Source organism: Danio rerio, chromosome 2, assembly GCF_049306965.1.
Source record: "Danio rerio strain Tuebingen ecotype United States chromosome 2, GRCz12tu, whole genome shotgun sequence".
Taxonomy (NCBI): domain Eukaryota; kingdom Metazoa; phylum Chordata; class Actinopteri; order Cypriniformes; family Danionidae; genus Danio; species Danio rerio.
In genome coordinates this window covers 9,894,498-9,912,361 of record NC_133177.1, presented here as the reverse complement: position 1 = coordinate 9,912,361, position 17,864 = coordinate 9,894,498, and the positions used below count along the sequence as shown (strand labels likewise).

General features: G+C 35.0%; 2 protein-coding genes across 2 annotated transcripts in view; both read right to left on the bottom strand.

Annotated features, from left to right (window-relative positions):
• Nucleotides 1-6,707, bottom strand: part of gipc2 (GIPC PDZ domain containing family, member 2) — a 31,082-nt gene extending 24,375 nt beyond the window's left edge. Inside the window, 1 exon segment of the mRNA NM_200930.1 lies at nucleotides 6,222-6,707. Coding sequence (NP_957224.1) covers nucleotides 6,222-6,488 — 267 coding nt within the window. The 5' untranslated portion in view covers nucleotides 6,489-6,707.
• A 403-nt stretch (nucleotides 6,708-7,110) lies between these two features.
• Nucleotides 7,111-14,962, bottom strand: dnajb4 (DnaJ heat shock protein family (Hsp40) member B4). Its single transcript, NM_001003455.1, has 3 exons — nucleotides 14,572-14,962; nucleotides 13,582-14,159; nucleotides 7,111-8,089 (listed from the first exon to the last, which is right to left on the bottom strand). Exons 1-3 carry the CDS (start codon nucleotides 14,780-14,782, stop codon nucleotides 7,856-7,858), a joined length of 1,023 nt encoding a protein of 340 aa, NP_001003455.1. The 5' UTR covers nucleotides 14,783-14,962; the 3' UTR covers nucleotides 7,111-7,855.
• Between the last annotated feature and the right edge of the window lie 2,902 nt (nucleotides 14,963-17,864).

The following is a 17,864-nucleotide window of genomic DNA, read 5'->3' as shown; positions in this document are numbered from 1 at the left end:
TGACCAGTAGTTTGCCCTTCCTCTAGCGTTTTTCACAGTTTTAAGTTCACCATTGACAATTTTTCTCTTTATGTTCTCTATTGTACGTTGCCAGAAGCCCGATTTGCATGCTAGCTATGATGTGAAAATTGGCCTGAAGTTCGGCCCGAAGGGCATAAAAAAGTCGGGTCCCATCATGCTCGTGCTCAAATGCAGAGCTCTACTGTGTGATTAAGCAAAACCGAATCGCAATCGAAATTTGAAGAGGCTGCGATATGAAATATCTGTGTACTATATAATTTCCTCCACCCAGAGCAAATGTATGACTGCTATCTAGTGTGACACACTTACTAGCCAACTGAGTGAGCAGACTTTTGTTCTGCCCAATCACAATTGTGCAACCTAACTATGCGAAAAGCCCACAATAAGACAAACAGGAAGGTGTGGACAAGTGGGATGATGTCGTCTGCTGCTTCAGAAGCATTGTAAGGCGAACTCATATCAAAGAAAAACAGCATGTCGGTATCATAAGAATATTTTGGATTCAAAGCCACAGACAATGAACAAAAACAGGACATTTGTAAGAGCTATTGCAGAATTGTTGCCACAGCATGAGGAAATACAATAAAAGTTTCAATAAAAGTTGGAGTTAGTTAAAATCTTTGCTGACTCTTTTTTATAACTAACACTCACTGCATTTTAGCAGTAAGAAGCTACGATACAGAACATTGAGCTGAAGCTTGACTACAAAATTAAATCACAAATCAAATTGAAATCGCAGTATCTGTCAAAAATAAATAAAACACAATTAGATATTTTCCCCAAATCAAACAGCCCTAAACTACTCTCATTCTGGTCTAATAATCAAGGGGCTTTGCTGCCATACCATGGCTGCAGCAGGTGCAATATATGATGCAGCACCTAAAAATAGTCCCACTTACGCAACTAGATAACAGAGCTGCGTAATATCTTTGCCATTGTCATTTTTTGAGTGAGATGCTAATGGTCTAATCTGATTTAATTATCTATGCTAAGCTAAGCTAAGCTAAAAGCCAGAAACAGAGAACATTTAAATGAATTTAAAATAAGTTGAACCATTTTAAACTCTAGAATATTTATAAAATGAGACTATTTCCAAAAAAAAAAAAAGTGATGTGTTCCTTTAAACCATCTTTGTGGGACAACAATGATGGTATAAGCCTGGCTTTGGTCTGCTAGTTACGACAAAGGGAGTCTTATTATCACATTTATTTTGCATCGCATGGTAATGAATGTTGTTCACAAACAAAGAGCCTTCTAACCTAACTGCCACTGCCCTTTTAACCGGATACACTTCATTTTCAACGTGGTGAAGGGCTGAATGTGGTACAGTATATGCTCTATGATATATGCCAAACAACCCATTACAACATGAAGGCTTCCAAAAGGTTAATCATATCCTTAACCCTGCTAAATAGCCATTTCATTGGTTATAAAAAAAAAAATACTCTAATATAGTTGATGCATCTCGCAACAGACAACAAATGGAGAAAAGCAAGGACACTCAATGCACTCGACCATGTTCCCTCCATCCATATGGAGGCCAAAACATATTATCATTAGGGTTGTGCCCACTGTAACAGGACATGAGGGACTTCCTATGGGGACCTGCAATGCTTCTATATCATCATCAGTGCACCCTCTATTTGAACAAGTAAATGATTAATGGTAGCTGCAAATGCAAATTTCTTGGATTGTAGTGGTTCTCAACCATGGACACACAAAACAAGTCATATGGGTGACAGTTTTTTAATCTTGAGATTTATCTATATCACATGAAAGATCAATAAATAATCTTTCCATTGATGTATTTTAAGAATAGAATTAGATATTAAGCTGAGATATGACTATTTGAAAATTTAGAATTTAAGAGTGCAAAAAATCAAATATTAAGAAAAAACTCTCCTTTAAATGCTGTTTCAAGAGTTCACACTTAGCTGATAATCAATAAGCGTATTTGGCATGCTGTCCCGGGAGACAGCCCTGAGCTCGTAATATCCTCGAGCCCGGGGCTCCCTCCCATTAGAAGGGCGAGAGGGGAGTTCGAGGTCAGGTAGGTCTCGAGAACTCCCCTGCTGGTCACCGTGAGAAGCGTAAACTAATTCACTTAGGGCTTCAACACGATGATAACTGGAGTGAAAAACTCAGGTTATTTATAATGTTTCCATAATCATCTAATAGGGCTGATAAGGAGCCAGCCGTGTTGATCATAAGCATGTGATCCTCTCGAAATTAGTTTATGAATAAACCGCACAAAAATTAAAATCTTTGAAATGCATATTAATAATCAAAAATTAAGCAGATATTTTTATAATAGGACATTTACAAATTATCTTCAAGAAACATCTTTACTTAATAATATAATGAATTTGGAATAAACTAAATGTTGATCATTTGAAATAAATTGCAAATATTGTCAATGTTTTGACAATGTCTATGTTTGGTTATTCCCAGGAAAATCCCCATGCAACATAGTCCAGAGTCACAATTTGCATATCTCCACTGTCTTGAGTCCATGTCCACATGTATACCTGTATCTTTATGAATAGATATTTTCCTCCTTTCTTTTACAAAATTTAGGTCCACATGAAAACGCAAAAACATGTTATGATGCACTATCATGAGCATGCCAAACCAACAAGTGATGATATAATTCTACGCATCAAGTATGCTGGCCGACCAGAAGCCTGAAAAAGGAGTATTGCATAATCTGATGTCAAACAAAAGAGCATAAACCATGACATCATTAAGCAAAATATACACTTTCACCATGATGACACTGTACGATGTCATTTGTTAGTTTACTTTGAAAAAAAAAAAGTTGTTGCTTTACATGAAATTAGGCAAGGCAAGTTACATTGAAAAAAAGAAGCTCCACACAATTAATTTGTGTTGTTGGGACAACATGAAGGAATTAAGTGAACTTCTTAGTTTTTACTAATTTATGTGGATTTAACATGGAACAAGTTATGCCCCCCCAAAAAATCAAGAATTGTGTTGTTTCAGCTCATTTTAAAAAAGTAGTTCAAACAAATAGCAAATTTCATTAACTGTAAAAAATACAGGGTTCCACACAGTACCTTGATGTTCTCCCAACACAAATCGATTAGGTTAACCTAATTGTTTTACAAATTTAAATAAACTAAGTTAACTGAATCGATTTGTGTTGGGACAACATGAAGGTGTTAGGTGGAACCCTATACCTTCCACATAACACCTTCATGCTGTCCCAACACAAATCGATTCAGTTAACTTAATTGTTTTTACAAATTGGAAGTGGATAAGTTGTCCCAATGAAACTCAAGAACTGTGTTGACTGAGCTCATTTTAAAAAGTACTTTGAACAAGCAGCAAAAAATATTTTTTGAGTGTATTTTGAGTGTATATATTGGTGTTTCTTATAAACAATGTATCTGTGCCCATCTTCCAAAGATATGGGTCCCAATGGACGATATCAAGAAACGCTCTACAATTTTATTTCTCATATTAGAAACTATTTCAATCACATGTCCATCATGCCCCCCCCAAAAAAAAAATAAATAGTTGGGTTACTTAGTTACTTTTATGGTAAGTAATGAGTAACATTACTTTTAAGTAACATTTGTGTTCCTTTTTATTACGTCCCTGAGGCTTGATTTTTCCAGAACTAGTTTTTTAATAGAAAAGTTCTGCAGTTAACAGCGCACTGTATAATTTACATCTTAATTTACCTTTAAAAAAACACATTAAAAAAATAGTATTTTAGTATGTTATGCGAGAACTTCCTTACCCCTGAGCTATACATGCCGTATGTACAGATTATTGAAGATTTAAAGCAATGTGTTTTCTACTTTTGTACTAATTGTAGAATCACTGTCCATTGAGACAAGTAAAATCACTGTCCATTGAGACAATCCCCTTTTCCTTTTCATCGATGTGTTCAAAATAATGAACACATTCTCTCATTGACTGCGTGACTCATTATGACTACTTTCATTTTAATTTAAATTAAATTTAAATTAAACTAAAAAGTAACTTGTTACGTTTTCAAAAAAATAACTAACAAATATTATTACTTATTTCTCAAAAGTAATGCGTTACTTAGTACTTATTAAAAGTAATATTATTAATTAAATTGCGTTACTTGTAATGCGTTACCCCAACACTGTTTAACTTCCATTTACTTTAAAAGCGACAAATCGCTCGACTTTACTTTAAAAAGTGAGTAAACCTAAGTACTGTTAAGTTGACAACTTATTTTTATAATTATTTACATGCACTGTAAAAAAAAAAAAGTTTGGTTCCACACCATTGATTTGTGTTGGGACAACATGAAGGAATTAAGTTAACTTATTATTGTTTTACAAACGTAATAGGATTTAACATAAAACAATTATGTTGTGGAAAAAATCTCAAGAGTTGTGTTGTTTTAGCTCATATTAAACAAGCAGTTTGAACAAACTGAGTATAGTTTAACTCACTATTTGTAAAGTAAAGTCAACTACCTGATTTTTACAGTGAATGCTAACAACAAGTTTCTGAAAAAGTTTTCAAAAAGGCCCAGTTTCAGTGACCGGATGCTACATTTGCATATGGATAAACTGCACAGAAAAAAAAAATGCACTTTTACAAATACCCCTGCTTTTGTGGGCCTGACACACCCATTTCAGGTCTTGTAGCCTCTATTAGAAAGCCGATGACCTGAAGGTGTGCTTGACTGAGACGACATTCAAAATATGTAGTGTTAGGGAGCCTCTAAGATAGGAACGTGGATGAAATCTATTGGATTAAAGTATAAGCAATTCAGAAGGCCAGAGGGTGATTTAATTTCACAATATTATCACAACACTCGCCCTACTGATGTGTCCAAACATTACAATTACTCGTCTGACTGGTATTAGGGAATTTCCCCTTAAAAATGTTCATAAAAGGAACAACTAGCTTTTTCTTGTACTGTTATAGATGAGGAAACGGACTAGACTTTTCACTCACACAAATATTAAGCTTCATTTACTTCAAAAACTGACGTATTTTAACACCCGATGCTACTACCGAAGCCAAGCATACAAGTCTGTCCCTAAATCTAACCATCAGTGTGGTGTAGGCAAATCTACAAAACAAACAAGCCAGCAAACTGAACACATAAAACCATAGTTTTTGTGTGCACTCAAAAGAAAAAATGTTTATTTGCTCAAACTAATTATTTAAAATGAGCTGAAACAACACAAATGTTGATATTTCATTAGGACAACTTTATTTTTCTATGTTCAATCTACTTAAATTTATTAAATCTGTTAACCTAACCGATTTTAATTGGGACAACATGAATGAATTACGTGGAACACTACATTGGTTACAGTGTGTAAGTGTTGCCATTTCACCTTCAAGAATTATTATATTACCACGTTTATGATGTAAAATAATTGATTTGGTGCTGATGTGTGAGCTATTATGTGTAAGCTGTTATTTAATGGATCTGGATAAGTTACTTATTAATGTAAGTTATTTAAATAAGATTTTTTTTTTTTACTTTTGAAAATAATAATACATTTTATACATTTTGTTCCAAATATTATGTATTAATATGTATTTACATGTAACAATAACTCTATTAAGCGCTCTGTACTTTCATGACTCTGGAATTAAGCTCTATTTGAATGTAAAGGAATTGTTATAAGTCAACTTGTATGCAAACCAAATGGACTATTATAAAAAAAACTTTGATAGTATATTTCAGATTTTTGCACTCATGTAAAAATGTTAATTCTCATAATTTGTTTATGATTACATAATATGAAGACTTTTAGTACTTAGTACCAGTTGATTAGATTTCCATGTTTGTCAAACATGCATAACAATACAAGATTGAAACACAAAATACATTTCTAAGTACTCAGCGTGTGTTTTAAACTGGATATCTGTATCTTAACAGATAACCTATCATGTTTTGTTACTGGTCCATATAACATTTATTTTCTGTTTTATGGCCACTTATTGGAAAAAAATAACTTTATAGTGCAGACCAGAACTCATTTTAAAAGTCAAAGCTGGATTTAAGTGGAATAACAATGTCAACGAGATTTCACCTGCCTGTATCTAGAAAGACGCACCTTATGCAAACACAAAGCAGTGGATTTTATGAGATTTGTTAGATCTGGAAACTCGCTTCATCAGTTTATTAGCGACTCACACTGAGATAAACACTTAATTTATTTGGCATTTACCTCATCTGGACTTAAATTAAAGGCTTCTGCTATTTTGTTGTACAGCTCTTTGACGTTCGTGAAGCCCTCGATCCTCCCTGTGGGACTCCCGTGCGCGAGCTGCGTATGGAACACCAGTTTCGGCCGCAGGCTGGCAGGTGGAGGAGGGAGTCCTCCGCCGTTCACCGCGGACTTCCCGACAACTGCATGTCCGCCGATCTCCTCGTTTTCCACTAAGTTCGAGCTTTCTCTCGACTTGTTTTTCTTTTTCCTGAGTCCCAAAGGCATGTTCGCTCCTCCTGTAAATCCGAAGGGGGCTTAAATTACACGGCAAACAGACAGCCAGAGCATCGAAGGACGGAAATCAACCTGTTTAACGTGTCCTTTTAGTCAGGTTCCCTTTAGAAAGCGACCGAAGAGCTAAAAACGGTAGTAATCAACAGGTGGTCGAGTATAAATTGACTGTATGCGGATCTACTGTAAACTCTCAAGCTGCTGAGACACAATGGACAACTCCACTGCTGAACGCACGCGCGATACAGGACGTCGTGACGTCAGCTAGAAACTCATTTACCTGGCTCAGGTGTCAGTTAATGATATTTTTAAAACTCTTAACTGGTAAATGCAGACGTACTCTTAATACACGCTGACTGTTTTGTGAAATAACCAACGCGCATTATAGATTTGTAATAGCCTAGTTCATTATTTTTCTTTGTCATTAATCCTTTAGTACAGTTAAATCTTCTCTTTGTCACCGGTTTCATTGAAACTTCTGCTTTCTTCATTGTGAAACAATGACTAATCCTCAGTTGCAAAGTTTGCTGATTACTTCGACTTTTCCCCTCATAAACTGCTTTTGAACATGTGGCGTCCTCTGGCGGAAATGTCAATAAATCACCTGTACGGTAAGTTCTGTAACTCCTGTTTTATTCGGCTAAAAATGTAACCAAGACTCCCAAACACAAAACACTAGTCAACAGGCTACAGAGTAAAAATATAAAGTATAATACTTTGATTTATGCAAATGTTCTCCAAATATCATAAACAAGGTATGCTATGAACCCACAGCACATGTAACCATTTTTGGTCTCTGTCAAAGACAGTTACATAACGTGAGTATGTCGCTCACAATTACAAAGATCTGACATATCAGATCTGAAAAGGCATTATTTTAGTCGTGCTGTATGCTGTAGTTTCATAAATAAAGGCAAGTATCCATGGTACAGCCACACGGACCACTCCAAAACATCATCTACTAAAGTCATACCATATTGTGCATCTAGAGAGAAGTATTAACAGTATTTGAATTGAAGTATTAGTTCTGTCAGCACAAGTGAGATTTACTTGAAAAGGCATACAAATAAATCAATATCATTTAGAATACTGTCGTTATGAAACAATACATACAGCACAATTCAAATTAAGCATAAAAATAACAGTAAATCAAGCAGGGAAATAAAAAACAGGTTGCACTTTAAGCTTGCACTGTCACTGACATACACAGTCATGCAACATGATTCATATATGTGTGTATTTAGATATATAACATACATATTTAACAAACATTTAGTTAATAAAAATAGAAATTGCACATTCTCAAAATTTGATTCAGGGACTGAATTTCTTGTAGAAATGTTGCTAAAGTTTGTCCAAGCTTATGAGACCGGTAAGTGCCGTTTCAGGACATCCTTGGCATTAGTTGGCAGGCTTTCAGGAAAGTTCACATCAAACTCCACTATGAGGTCCCCTCTTTGCTCTGGGTTCTTTGGGAAGGGCAGTCCTTGTCCAGCAATGACCTTCCTCATGCCAGGTTTGATGACGTCGGTTATCTTCATATTGCACGTTTTACCATCTATCGTCGACACAGTGACGGAGCAGCCGCACAATGACTATAATCAAAGAACAAATTGCGAAACAATTGTTATTAGTATAAGCAATATTCTACAAACTTCATTTGTTCTCTAAATTTAAAGGGATAGTTCACACAATTTTCAATTCTGCCATCGTTTTCTCACCCATGACTTGTTCCAAACCTTTATGAGTTTCCTTTTTCTGTACAACACAAAAGAAGATACTTTAAAGAATGTTGCAAGGAAAAAAATAATATGGAAAACATTGGCTATTGGGTCACACATTTCTATGTGGAGTATTCCACCTGATGGTGGATGGGTTGCAGCTGCAAAGGCATCCGCTGTGTAAAACGTGCTGGATAAGTTGGCGGTTAATTCCGCTATGGCGACCCCAGATTAATAAAAGCACTAAGTCGAAAAGAAAATGAATGAATGAACACCGGCTAGTGAATTCCAACATTCTTCAGAATATCTACTTTTTTTCTACGGAAAAAAAGAAACTCAGTTTTGGAACAAGTATGGATTTTGTGTGTGTTTTGTGTGCGTTTGTGTGTGAACTACCCCTTTAAAAAGTTATATCATTTTAATTATTAGTATTTTTTTAGAAATACAACAAAGATACACAAAAGCAGTTTTAACTAGCATTTTTTAACTGTTCATAACTGCATACCCATTTAACGCTCTCAGAGTTCTAGTGAGGATGCATCCTTCCAAGACTTCAAGGCTGTAGATCCTAGTCTCTCTTTCCCTAGTTCTACTCTCATTATACAATAGTATCAAATAGTATAATAAGTGTGCATGACTACAGTCTATGTCATAAATGTGCAGTCCGTGGCCTCCTACTGGTTTAAATTATGCAGTTTAGCCTCATGTGAGTCACTTATAACAAAAGAAAACAATACCTTCATCTCGAAAAAGAAACTTTTGTGTGTGTGTTGTCTTTCCTAATGAAATCAAATGAGCTCAGTGCTGATTTCCAGTTTTTGATGGAGCTTGATGATGTGACAACCTAGACAATCCAGTAGGCATGGGACGATAACTGTGTTCAAGGTATACCGCTGTTTGGAAAAGTCAAGGTTCTGAAATCATCAACATTTTCTGCTATACCGTTTCTAAAGTATGAGTAAGATTTTTTATTTACATTTTTTGTTTTTGTTTTTGAGGACGGCAGTATCTCCAGCAGAAAAGATCTCCCAAAATCAGTGTTTTCGAAACAAATGAAGACAGCAGAAGTCAATAGTTAATTTTAATTATTTAGCCTGACATGCTTACTGTTACAAAATACTTTGTGTTTCTCAAAATAAAATATATTGTGTACAAAGAGGAAAAAGGTTTTGTTTTTTACCCTGACATTTAAAAATCTTATATTTTAGAGCAGTGATCTCCATACTAGGCATGGGATGATAACTGTTTTCAAGGTATACCGCGGTTTGGAAAAATCAAGGTATTTAAACTAGCTAAAATGTGTTGATATAACGTTTCTAAGGGATATGTAGAGTTTTTTTATGGAAATCTGTGTTTTTTAAGCTAATGAAGATAGTAGAAGTCAATGGTTTGTTTTAATTATGTAGCCTGACATGTTTACTGTTCCAAAATATTATAAATATGTCTTAAAATGTAATATATTGTGTTAAATGGGGGAAAATGTTGTTGTTTTCTTCTAAGACATTTAAAAAGTCATCATTTTACAGCAGTAATCACAATACTGTGATACTGTAAACCCGTGATATTATTATCCAAAGTTATCATACTGTCAGAAACTTATACCGGCCCATGCTTACTCCATCCCATGACACTGTAAAACTGTGATTTATATCCAAGGTTATCATACCTCAGAACCTTATACCGGCCCTTGCCTACTATCTAGTTCTACTAATATGGGTCCTACTGTTTGAGATGGAAATCATGACACCCCAACCTGCTTTTATTGCACAAGTTATCTGCAAAAACATATGTCAGCTTGATAAGAACTACGTTTAATGATGGAAATTTGATTTTTCCTGCTTAGCTTATTATATCTTATTGGTTTTCATGGACAAATCCTAGGTTCCAAAGCCAATCCTAATGCCCATTTATTTATTTATTTATTTATTTTTAATTAATGAATTAATGAATTAATTAATTTATTTATTTATTTATTTTTGCTTCAAATTAAAGCCTTTTAAACTTTAAAGCATTTCTGAGGCAAAATTCCATGTGTTTTGCTGCTAATCATTTATTATATGTATATTATAGGAATTATAACTCTTTACACTTTATATTATACAGTGCTCGGCATAAATGAGTACACCCCATATTGAAAATGAATATTTTCTCCCATTTTTTTGTGAATATGGGTAATATATTTTGGTGCATTTGAAAAAAAAAGATTTATTAAACAGATATATTTATTAAAATAATATTTTAGTCACTGAACATGCTTAGAAATAGAAAGATAACACATTTAAATCCAAACTAAATTTAGCTTGATTTAGATTTTTTTCCCCCTCTTTTTTTAAAAAACATTTTTATTTAATATTTTTCCCTACCATATAAAGTTGGGCTGCTAATATTTGGACTGAGATCATTTTTTTTTTTTCTTTTTTCATTAGCTCCAGATTTGGCTTCACTACTGCCTAATCTAATGTTTTTGCTCAAATCTAATATTGTAAAGCATCCTATTTACAATCGTAGATTTAAAATTATCGATTTGTTAAGGGTGTACTCGTATATGCTGAGCACTGTATATTTAAATCCTTTTGAATCGTTAATCAACATTAGTAATAGCTTTTACATATAAATTTGCTTTCCTTTACAGAGCTTTTGAGCTGTTTGTGAACCTACATTATTAAAATCAGTTGATTGAATTGCACTAAAATAATGATACGTCTTCTCATACTTTTGCTGCATTAGTAGTGTTTATTTCTGCTTTGTACATGTTTTTAAATACATGAGATGAGTTGCTGACTCTCGTGAGAATCTACTCCATCTGACTCTCTCATGTGTCGTGTATTTGGCTGTTAGCAACACGTGTCACACTTTCAGCTGCATGTGGTCCAGAGTTAAGTTGCGGTCACACTGGACTTTTCTCCCCATAGACTTCCATTCATACGCACGCAAATGCATAGACCGGAAACGCAAGTTCGGGCGTCAAGTTTCGCAGTTCACTGCGTTGCAAAGTTCAAGCTTGGTGAACTCTGACCTGCGAAAACGCATCCTGTGACTGTGTGAGACCAATCGAGGATCAAAACATGACCTCTTTGTACAGAAATTTAAAATATCGATCAATCGCTCACTTTTTTTAATGTCTAACCCTTGAATTAGACATTGAGTTGAATTTTATGCTGTCATTTCTTTAGTAAATTGATCAGGGAAATCCATGCCTGATGTAAGTTACTATTTGAAGATAAAAGCTTTTAGATATGATTTGTTTAATAATATTTTTCATCTATTTAATTTTGAATCAAACTGATCTTGATTAAGTTTACTCCTAACAATTTCCCTAAATGACAAGAATGAGAAAAGGCATCAAAGTGACAGCATGACAATTTGACAGTAACCTTCTATTATGACAGCAACGCAAGCAAATATCCAGCAACCTTTCTAGCTCATTATACTGCAGTTGCTGCTTGCAAAAATATATCCACCTTTTCCCCTTTTAACACCAAGCTTAAAAGCATATTTCATTTGTTAGATGGGTTTGGTGCTCTATGTACAGAATTGACATTTACAGAACAGTGTGTTAATGATTCGGTCGTGCGAGTACATCTTGATGGTCTCTAACAGTTTAAGTGGGCGAGCGCCTTTTCTGGCAACTCAACACAGCTCGTATTACTTGCTGTCCAAACTGCATTATGTAAGAGTGAAGATTTCAAACAAAGATTTGAACATTTTTAGCTGGCAACAATTTTTAAAACTGTAACTTTTGCACAGATCTATCGAAAGTCATAGACACATTAAAAGTGTAAGTAATTTTAAATGAAACTGTAATTTTAAAAGTTACAGTTAATATTTAATTTAAAAAATAAAATACAGTTAGAATAAAGTGATTTAAGTTAAACTTTATACCATATATGACAGAAACTTTTACTTCTGCATTTAATGCGAGATACTATACATGTACATTTGACAGACTTATTAGCCCTCCTTTGATTTTTTTTTTTCTTTTTTAAGTATTTCCCAAATGATGTTAAACAGAGCAAGGAAATTTTCACAATAATTCTGATGATATTTTTTCTTCTGGAGAAAGTCTTATTTGTTTTATTTTGGCAAGGACAAAAGCTGTTTCTTTTTAAAAAAAACAAAACACAAAAAAAAAAAACACATTTTAAGGTCAAAATTATTAGGCCCTTTTAGCTATAATTTTTTTCAATAGTCTACAGAACAAACCATCGTAATACAATAACTTGCCTAATTACCTTAACCTGCCTAGTTAACTTTATTAACCTAGTTAAGCCTTTTAATGTCACTTTTAGCTGTATAGAAGTGTCTTGAAAAATATCTAGTCGAATATTATTTACTGTCATCATGGCAAAGATAAAATAAATCCAATATTATAAATTAGTTATTAAAACTGTTATGTTTAGAAATGTGTTGAAAAAAATCTTCTCTTTGTTAAACAGAAATTGTGGGAAAAAAATTAAAATGGGGGCTAATAATCGAGGGGGTAATAATTCTGACTTCAACTGTATACAATATATATACACAGTAAAAAAAATCTGTGATTTTACGGCAGCTGGAAAAAAAAAGTAAAATAACGGCTGTTAAATTAAAGAAATTTCCTTAAATGTAAATTTTTGGTAAATTTCTGTAATTCAACCTGTTGTTTTACAGTAAATCTCTGTAATTTTACAGTCGTTACTTTAAATAAGTAAATGAAATAGTCTTTTCAAATAAATAAACCATAAAATTATTTTTTTTTTTACAGATGGCAGCATACTATATATTATTGTACGAAACAATATATATTTGGAAGTGAAATCAATCATCATATACTTTAATAATATATATATATATATATATATATATATATATATATATATATATATATATATATATATATATATAATATTTATTAAAGTTATATTTAACAAGCAACCTTTTAGTTCAGATGGATGAATGCAGTAATGGACTTTAAGAGACATAAAATATTAAATAAATTAACTGTAATAAAACTTATAACATATTCTGAACATTACAATCAACATAAAATACTGAAACTGATGTGCATTTTGAAATTAAAATATTGATAATATTTGATATTGATGACCTGATAATTCTACTCAGCACCACCATTGATAGATAGATAGATAGATAGATAGATAGATAGATAGATAGATAGATAGATAGATAGATAGATAGATAGATAGATAGATAGATGGATGGATGGATGGATGGATGGATGGATGGATGGATGGATGGATGGATGGATGGATGGATGGATGGATGCATGGAAGGATGGTTGGTTGGATGGATGGATGGATGGATGCATGGAAGGATGGTTGGTTGGATGGATGGATGGATGGATGGATGGATGAATGGATGGTTCTCACCTGGCGCAGACTGACCCGGACTGGATACACAATATCAGACCCCTCTCGTCGAAAGTGGCCGTGAGGCTTATCTTTAATGACAAACACAATATCGGCAGGGATAGTATTAGGCGTTTCGTCACCCTCCCGTGGAAATGTGATTTTGGTTCCCTCTTTCCAGCCACGCTTTATCTCAATAGTGAGGATTTTGTCCTCGGTTCTCAAGGTTCGACCATCCGGATTTAAGCGCTTCCGTGAGATTTTCATGCGTTTGGTGCTTCCGTGAAAAACCTCCTCAAGTGACACCCGGAGCTCGTGGTGGATAGCCGGGTCTTGCTTCCTGCGTGGCGGGCCACCTTGACCTACGTGCCGTTCGCGTGGAAATCCATTTATGTTAAAACTCGTAAAGGAACCAAAAGGATCGTTTCCGTCCACTTCCATGTCGTCCTCATCTCGTCCGTTGACTTTCCTGCCAAAAAATACCTCAAAAGGACTGGCTCCTCCGAAAAACGTGGCGAATGTCGCGTGAGGGTCTCCATGGAAGGTGTAGGTGAAGTTGCCACCTGGGCCGTCGGACGCTCCTCCACCTCCTTTAAGACCTAATAATATAGAAAAAACTCATTTTATTTTCGAAAAAATAGACTGAGGAAGATTTAGGCCACAAACACATGCTGTCATTGCTATGCAACCCAGCGCAGTTATCTAGTAAACACACCACATATAATACCATGTCTATTTATAATTAGAATAAGACAGCAGCGACATATCCATTTTGACATTTAGGCTTGCAGGGAGCATTGTTTCTACATGAAAAGATTTAGCCTTTTGGTTGAGCAATGATGAGGACTAAAATAAAAACATAACCATATGGTCAGCTTATAACGCAATGTATATATTTTTGTATAGCCTAAAGCCTACATTATCTGACATATTTTACAGTATGAGTTGGGTAGATATAGAGAATATGTTCTTTGTTACCATGGGTATTACTGATATGAAGGAAGAACATACCTTCTTCTCCATACTGGTCGTATATTTCTCGTTTCTTTGGATCGCTGAGAACTTCATAAGCCTCTGCGACCTCCTTGAATTTCTCTTCAGCGTTGGCTGCCTTGTTCTTGTCAGGATGCCATTTCAAAGCCTGCTTTCTGTACGCCTTCTTGATATCGTCGTCTGATGCTCCTTTCGTGATTCCCAGTATTTTGTAATAATCTTTGCCCATTTTCCACTATGCAGACCGCGCTGCTGCCGCTGCCCGAGGATTCGACTGTCGGTTGATAAAGAAGACGGCGAATAAGAGCGCTACACTGTCAAATCCTGCCTCTTTAAACCGTGATACAGATGATCAGTTGATCTCTTTGTGTCTGTTTGGAGGCGGTTACTCAGCACTAAAGATCTTGTGTTATTTTACCCTCTTTAAATAGCCATTCCTCCCTCCCCTGTACCATTGCAGCTCCGGATTCAGAGCGCTTTCTAGAACGTAATAGCTGAGGCACGTCATTTCCCATTTTCAAATACAGTCTCAACCAGGAGCGCAACGTTCTCTATCTATCTATCTATCTATCTATCTATCTATCTATCTATCTATCTATCTATCTATCTATCTATCTATCTATCTATCTATCTATCTATCTATCTATCTATCTATCTATCTATCTATCTATCTATCTATCTATCTTACACTTGAAAACTGTGTACAATCTTTATTTAAAAAGTTACTTGAACAATTAGAATTTAAAAAATATTCTTTTATTTATTTATTTATTTATTTATCTTATATTTTTTTAGTCAATAATGTGACAATCTAAAAATTAATAAATAACAATCTAGAAAAAAAATAAATATAAATAATAATGAGATGGCGAGTAGTGTTGGTAGGTAGTGCTGTCACCTCACAGCAAGAAGGTCAGCTGGCGTTTCTGTGTGGAGTTTGCATGTTCTCCCTGCGTTCGCGTGGGCTTCCTCCGAGTGCACAGTCCAAAGACATGTGGTATACAGGTGACTTATTGGGTAAGCTAAATTGTCTGTAGTTTATGAGTGAGATTGAGTGTTTAAATGGTTGATTCCCAGAGATGGGTTGCGTTACTTGCGTACAACATGTGCTGGATAAGTTGGTGGTTCATTCGGTGGTGGCGACCTTGGATTAATAAAAGGACGAAGCCGAAAGGAAAAAGAATGAATTAATAAGGATCAGAAATAATAATTTTTTCAAATTTAGTTTTGTATAAATCTCAAAATCAACCCTTCTGGATCACAGTCCCGATCAAAACTACTAAATTGCCTAGAAAATTACAGCATTTGAACCATTTAATTTCCAAATTCATAAATAATGTCACTGATTTGCTGAAAAAAAAACACACAAAATTACATATTTTCAATATAAAAAGTCACTGTGGGTTGTATTTTTTTAACCTTTTATCAAAGTCTTAGACATGTGACACAACATTGCCTTTGATCCAAATTTACATTGTTTTTGATTAATTTGAATTTATTTTCTCATTAATTTACTATTGTTGTCACATTTTTTGGATTACAAAACCACGACACCATATAATCATACCTTTTTGATTGTTGGTGGTAAAATTGGTAATTTTTACTGTTGATCATCAGTTGACACCATTAACCCTTTAGATGTTTTTGCCTGTGCAAAAAAAAAGCTTAGTTTCTGGATTTTATATGGAGTATAACATCATATTACAGTGTGTGTATGTGTGTCTATGAGAGTGTGAGATGTGTCTGAGAAAATCTAATAATGCATCTTAGCTCTCAGAACTACATGAAGTAAACATAAACAAAGACTGTGTGCTTATGCTTCATCAAATGTGGTTATAATGGAAGTCAACGGGGCAACAACAGCCACCAACAGTAAATTAGGAAACTAAATTAGGGAAAAAAATGAAAATTCAACAATGCATCAAAGCCAACGTTGGTGTCCAAGACTGTGATAAAAGGTTAAAAAATTACTTTTTATATTAAAAAATACGTCATTTTGTGTGTTTTTTCACCAATAAGTGAAATCATTTAAAATGTGCCAATTAAAGAATTAAAATCTTGTCATTTTCTTAACATTTTTTTATCAGCAAAGAGTTTGATTAATAGATTTATGCAAAAAAAATTAAGAAATATTTATCAGATTCAATTTTTACAGCAGTTTAATTACAGCTGATGTTTTCATCCCTAACATAACAAAAGGGTAGTTTTTGAACAGTGCACAAGGGGTAAAATAAACTATATTCCTTAAATGTTACATGTAAACATTTACTTACACCTTAACTTGTTCTAATCCTGCTTGACTTTCTTTTTTCTTTTTAATGCAAAAGACAATATTTTGAAGAAAGCTGCAAACCTGTAACCATTGACTTCCATTGTATTTGTTTTTCTATATAAATGGTTACAGGTTTGCAGCTTTCTTCAAAAAAGTATTTATTTAGAATAATATTAGTATGTCCCAAGAGCCAGTCGATTTACCGGTCAATCTACATTCCTACTCTCACCTATGGTCATGAGCTTTGGATCATGACCGAAAGAATAAGATCTCAGATACAAGCGGCCGAAATGAGTTTCCTTCGAAGGGTGGCAGGGCGCACTCTTATGGATAGGGTGAGGAGCTCTGACACCCGGGAGGAGCTCGGAGAGGAGTCGCTGCTCCTCCACATCGAGAGAAGTCAGCTGAGGTGGCTCGGGTATCTGTTTCGGATGCCTCCTGGACGCCTACCTAGGGAGGTGTTCCAGGCATGTCCCACCGGGAGGCGGCCTCGGGGAAGACCCAGGACACGCTGGATGGACTATTTCTCTCGGCTGGCCTGGGAACGCCTCGAGATCCCCCCAGAGGAGCTGAAGGAAGTGTCTGGGGATAGGGAAGTCTGGGGTTCTCTCCTAAGACTGCTGCCCCCGCGACCCGGCCCCGGAAAAGCGGCAGAAGACGAATGAATGAATGAATGAATGAATGAATGAATGAATGAATGAATGAATGAATATTAGTATAGGGCAGCACAATGCTACAGTGGGTAGCATAATTGCCTTACAGCAAGAAGGTCGCTGGTTCGCTCTGTAAAGCATATGCTGGATAAGTTGGCGGTTCATTCTGCTGTGGCAACCCCAGATTACAGTTTTTCTCTATTCTCTAATTCTAAGATCATTGGGCAAAACAGTGTTACAGTTTAGCACAACACTATAGCTCACTTGCTAAAGCTCATACCTTTCCCGAAACAGTTCACCTGTATGTCAAAACTAATTTTCCTTCTCATTTAAACATTCAGTGCCCCCAAAATGCTTCGTCCATTTAGCATTGTGTAAGCACTGCA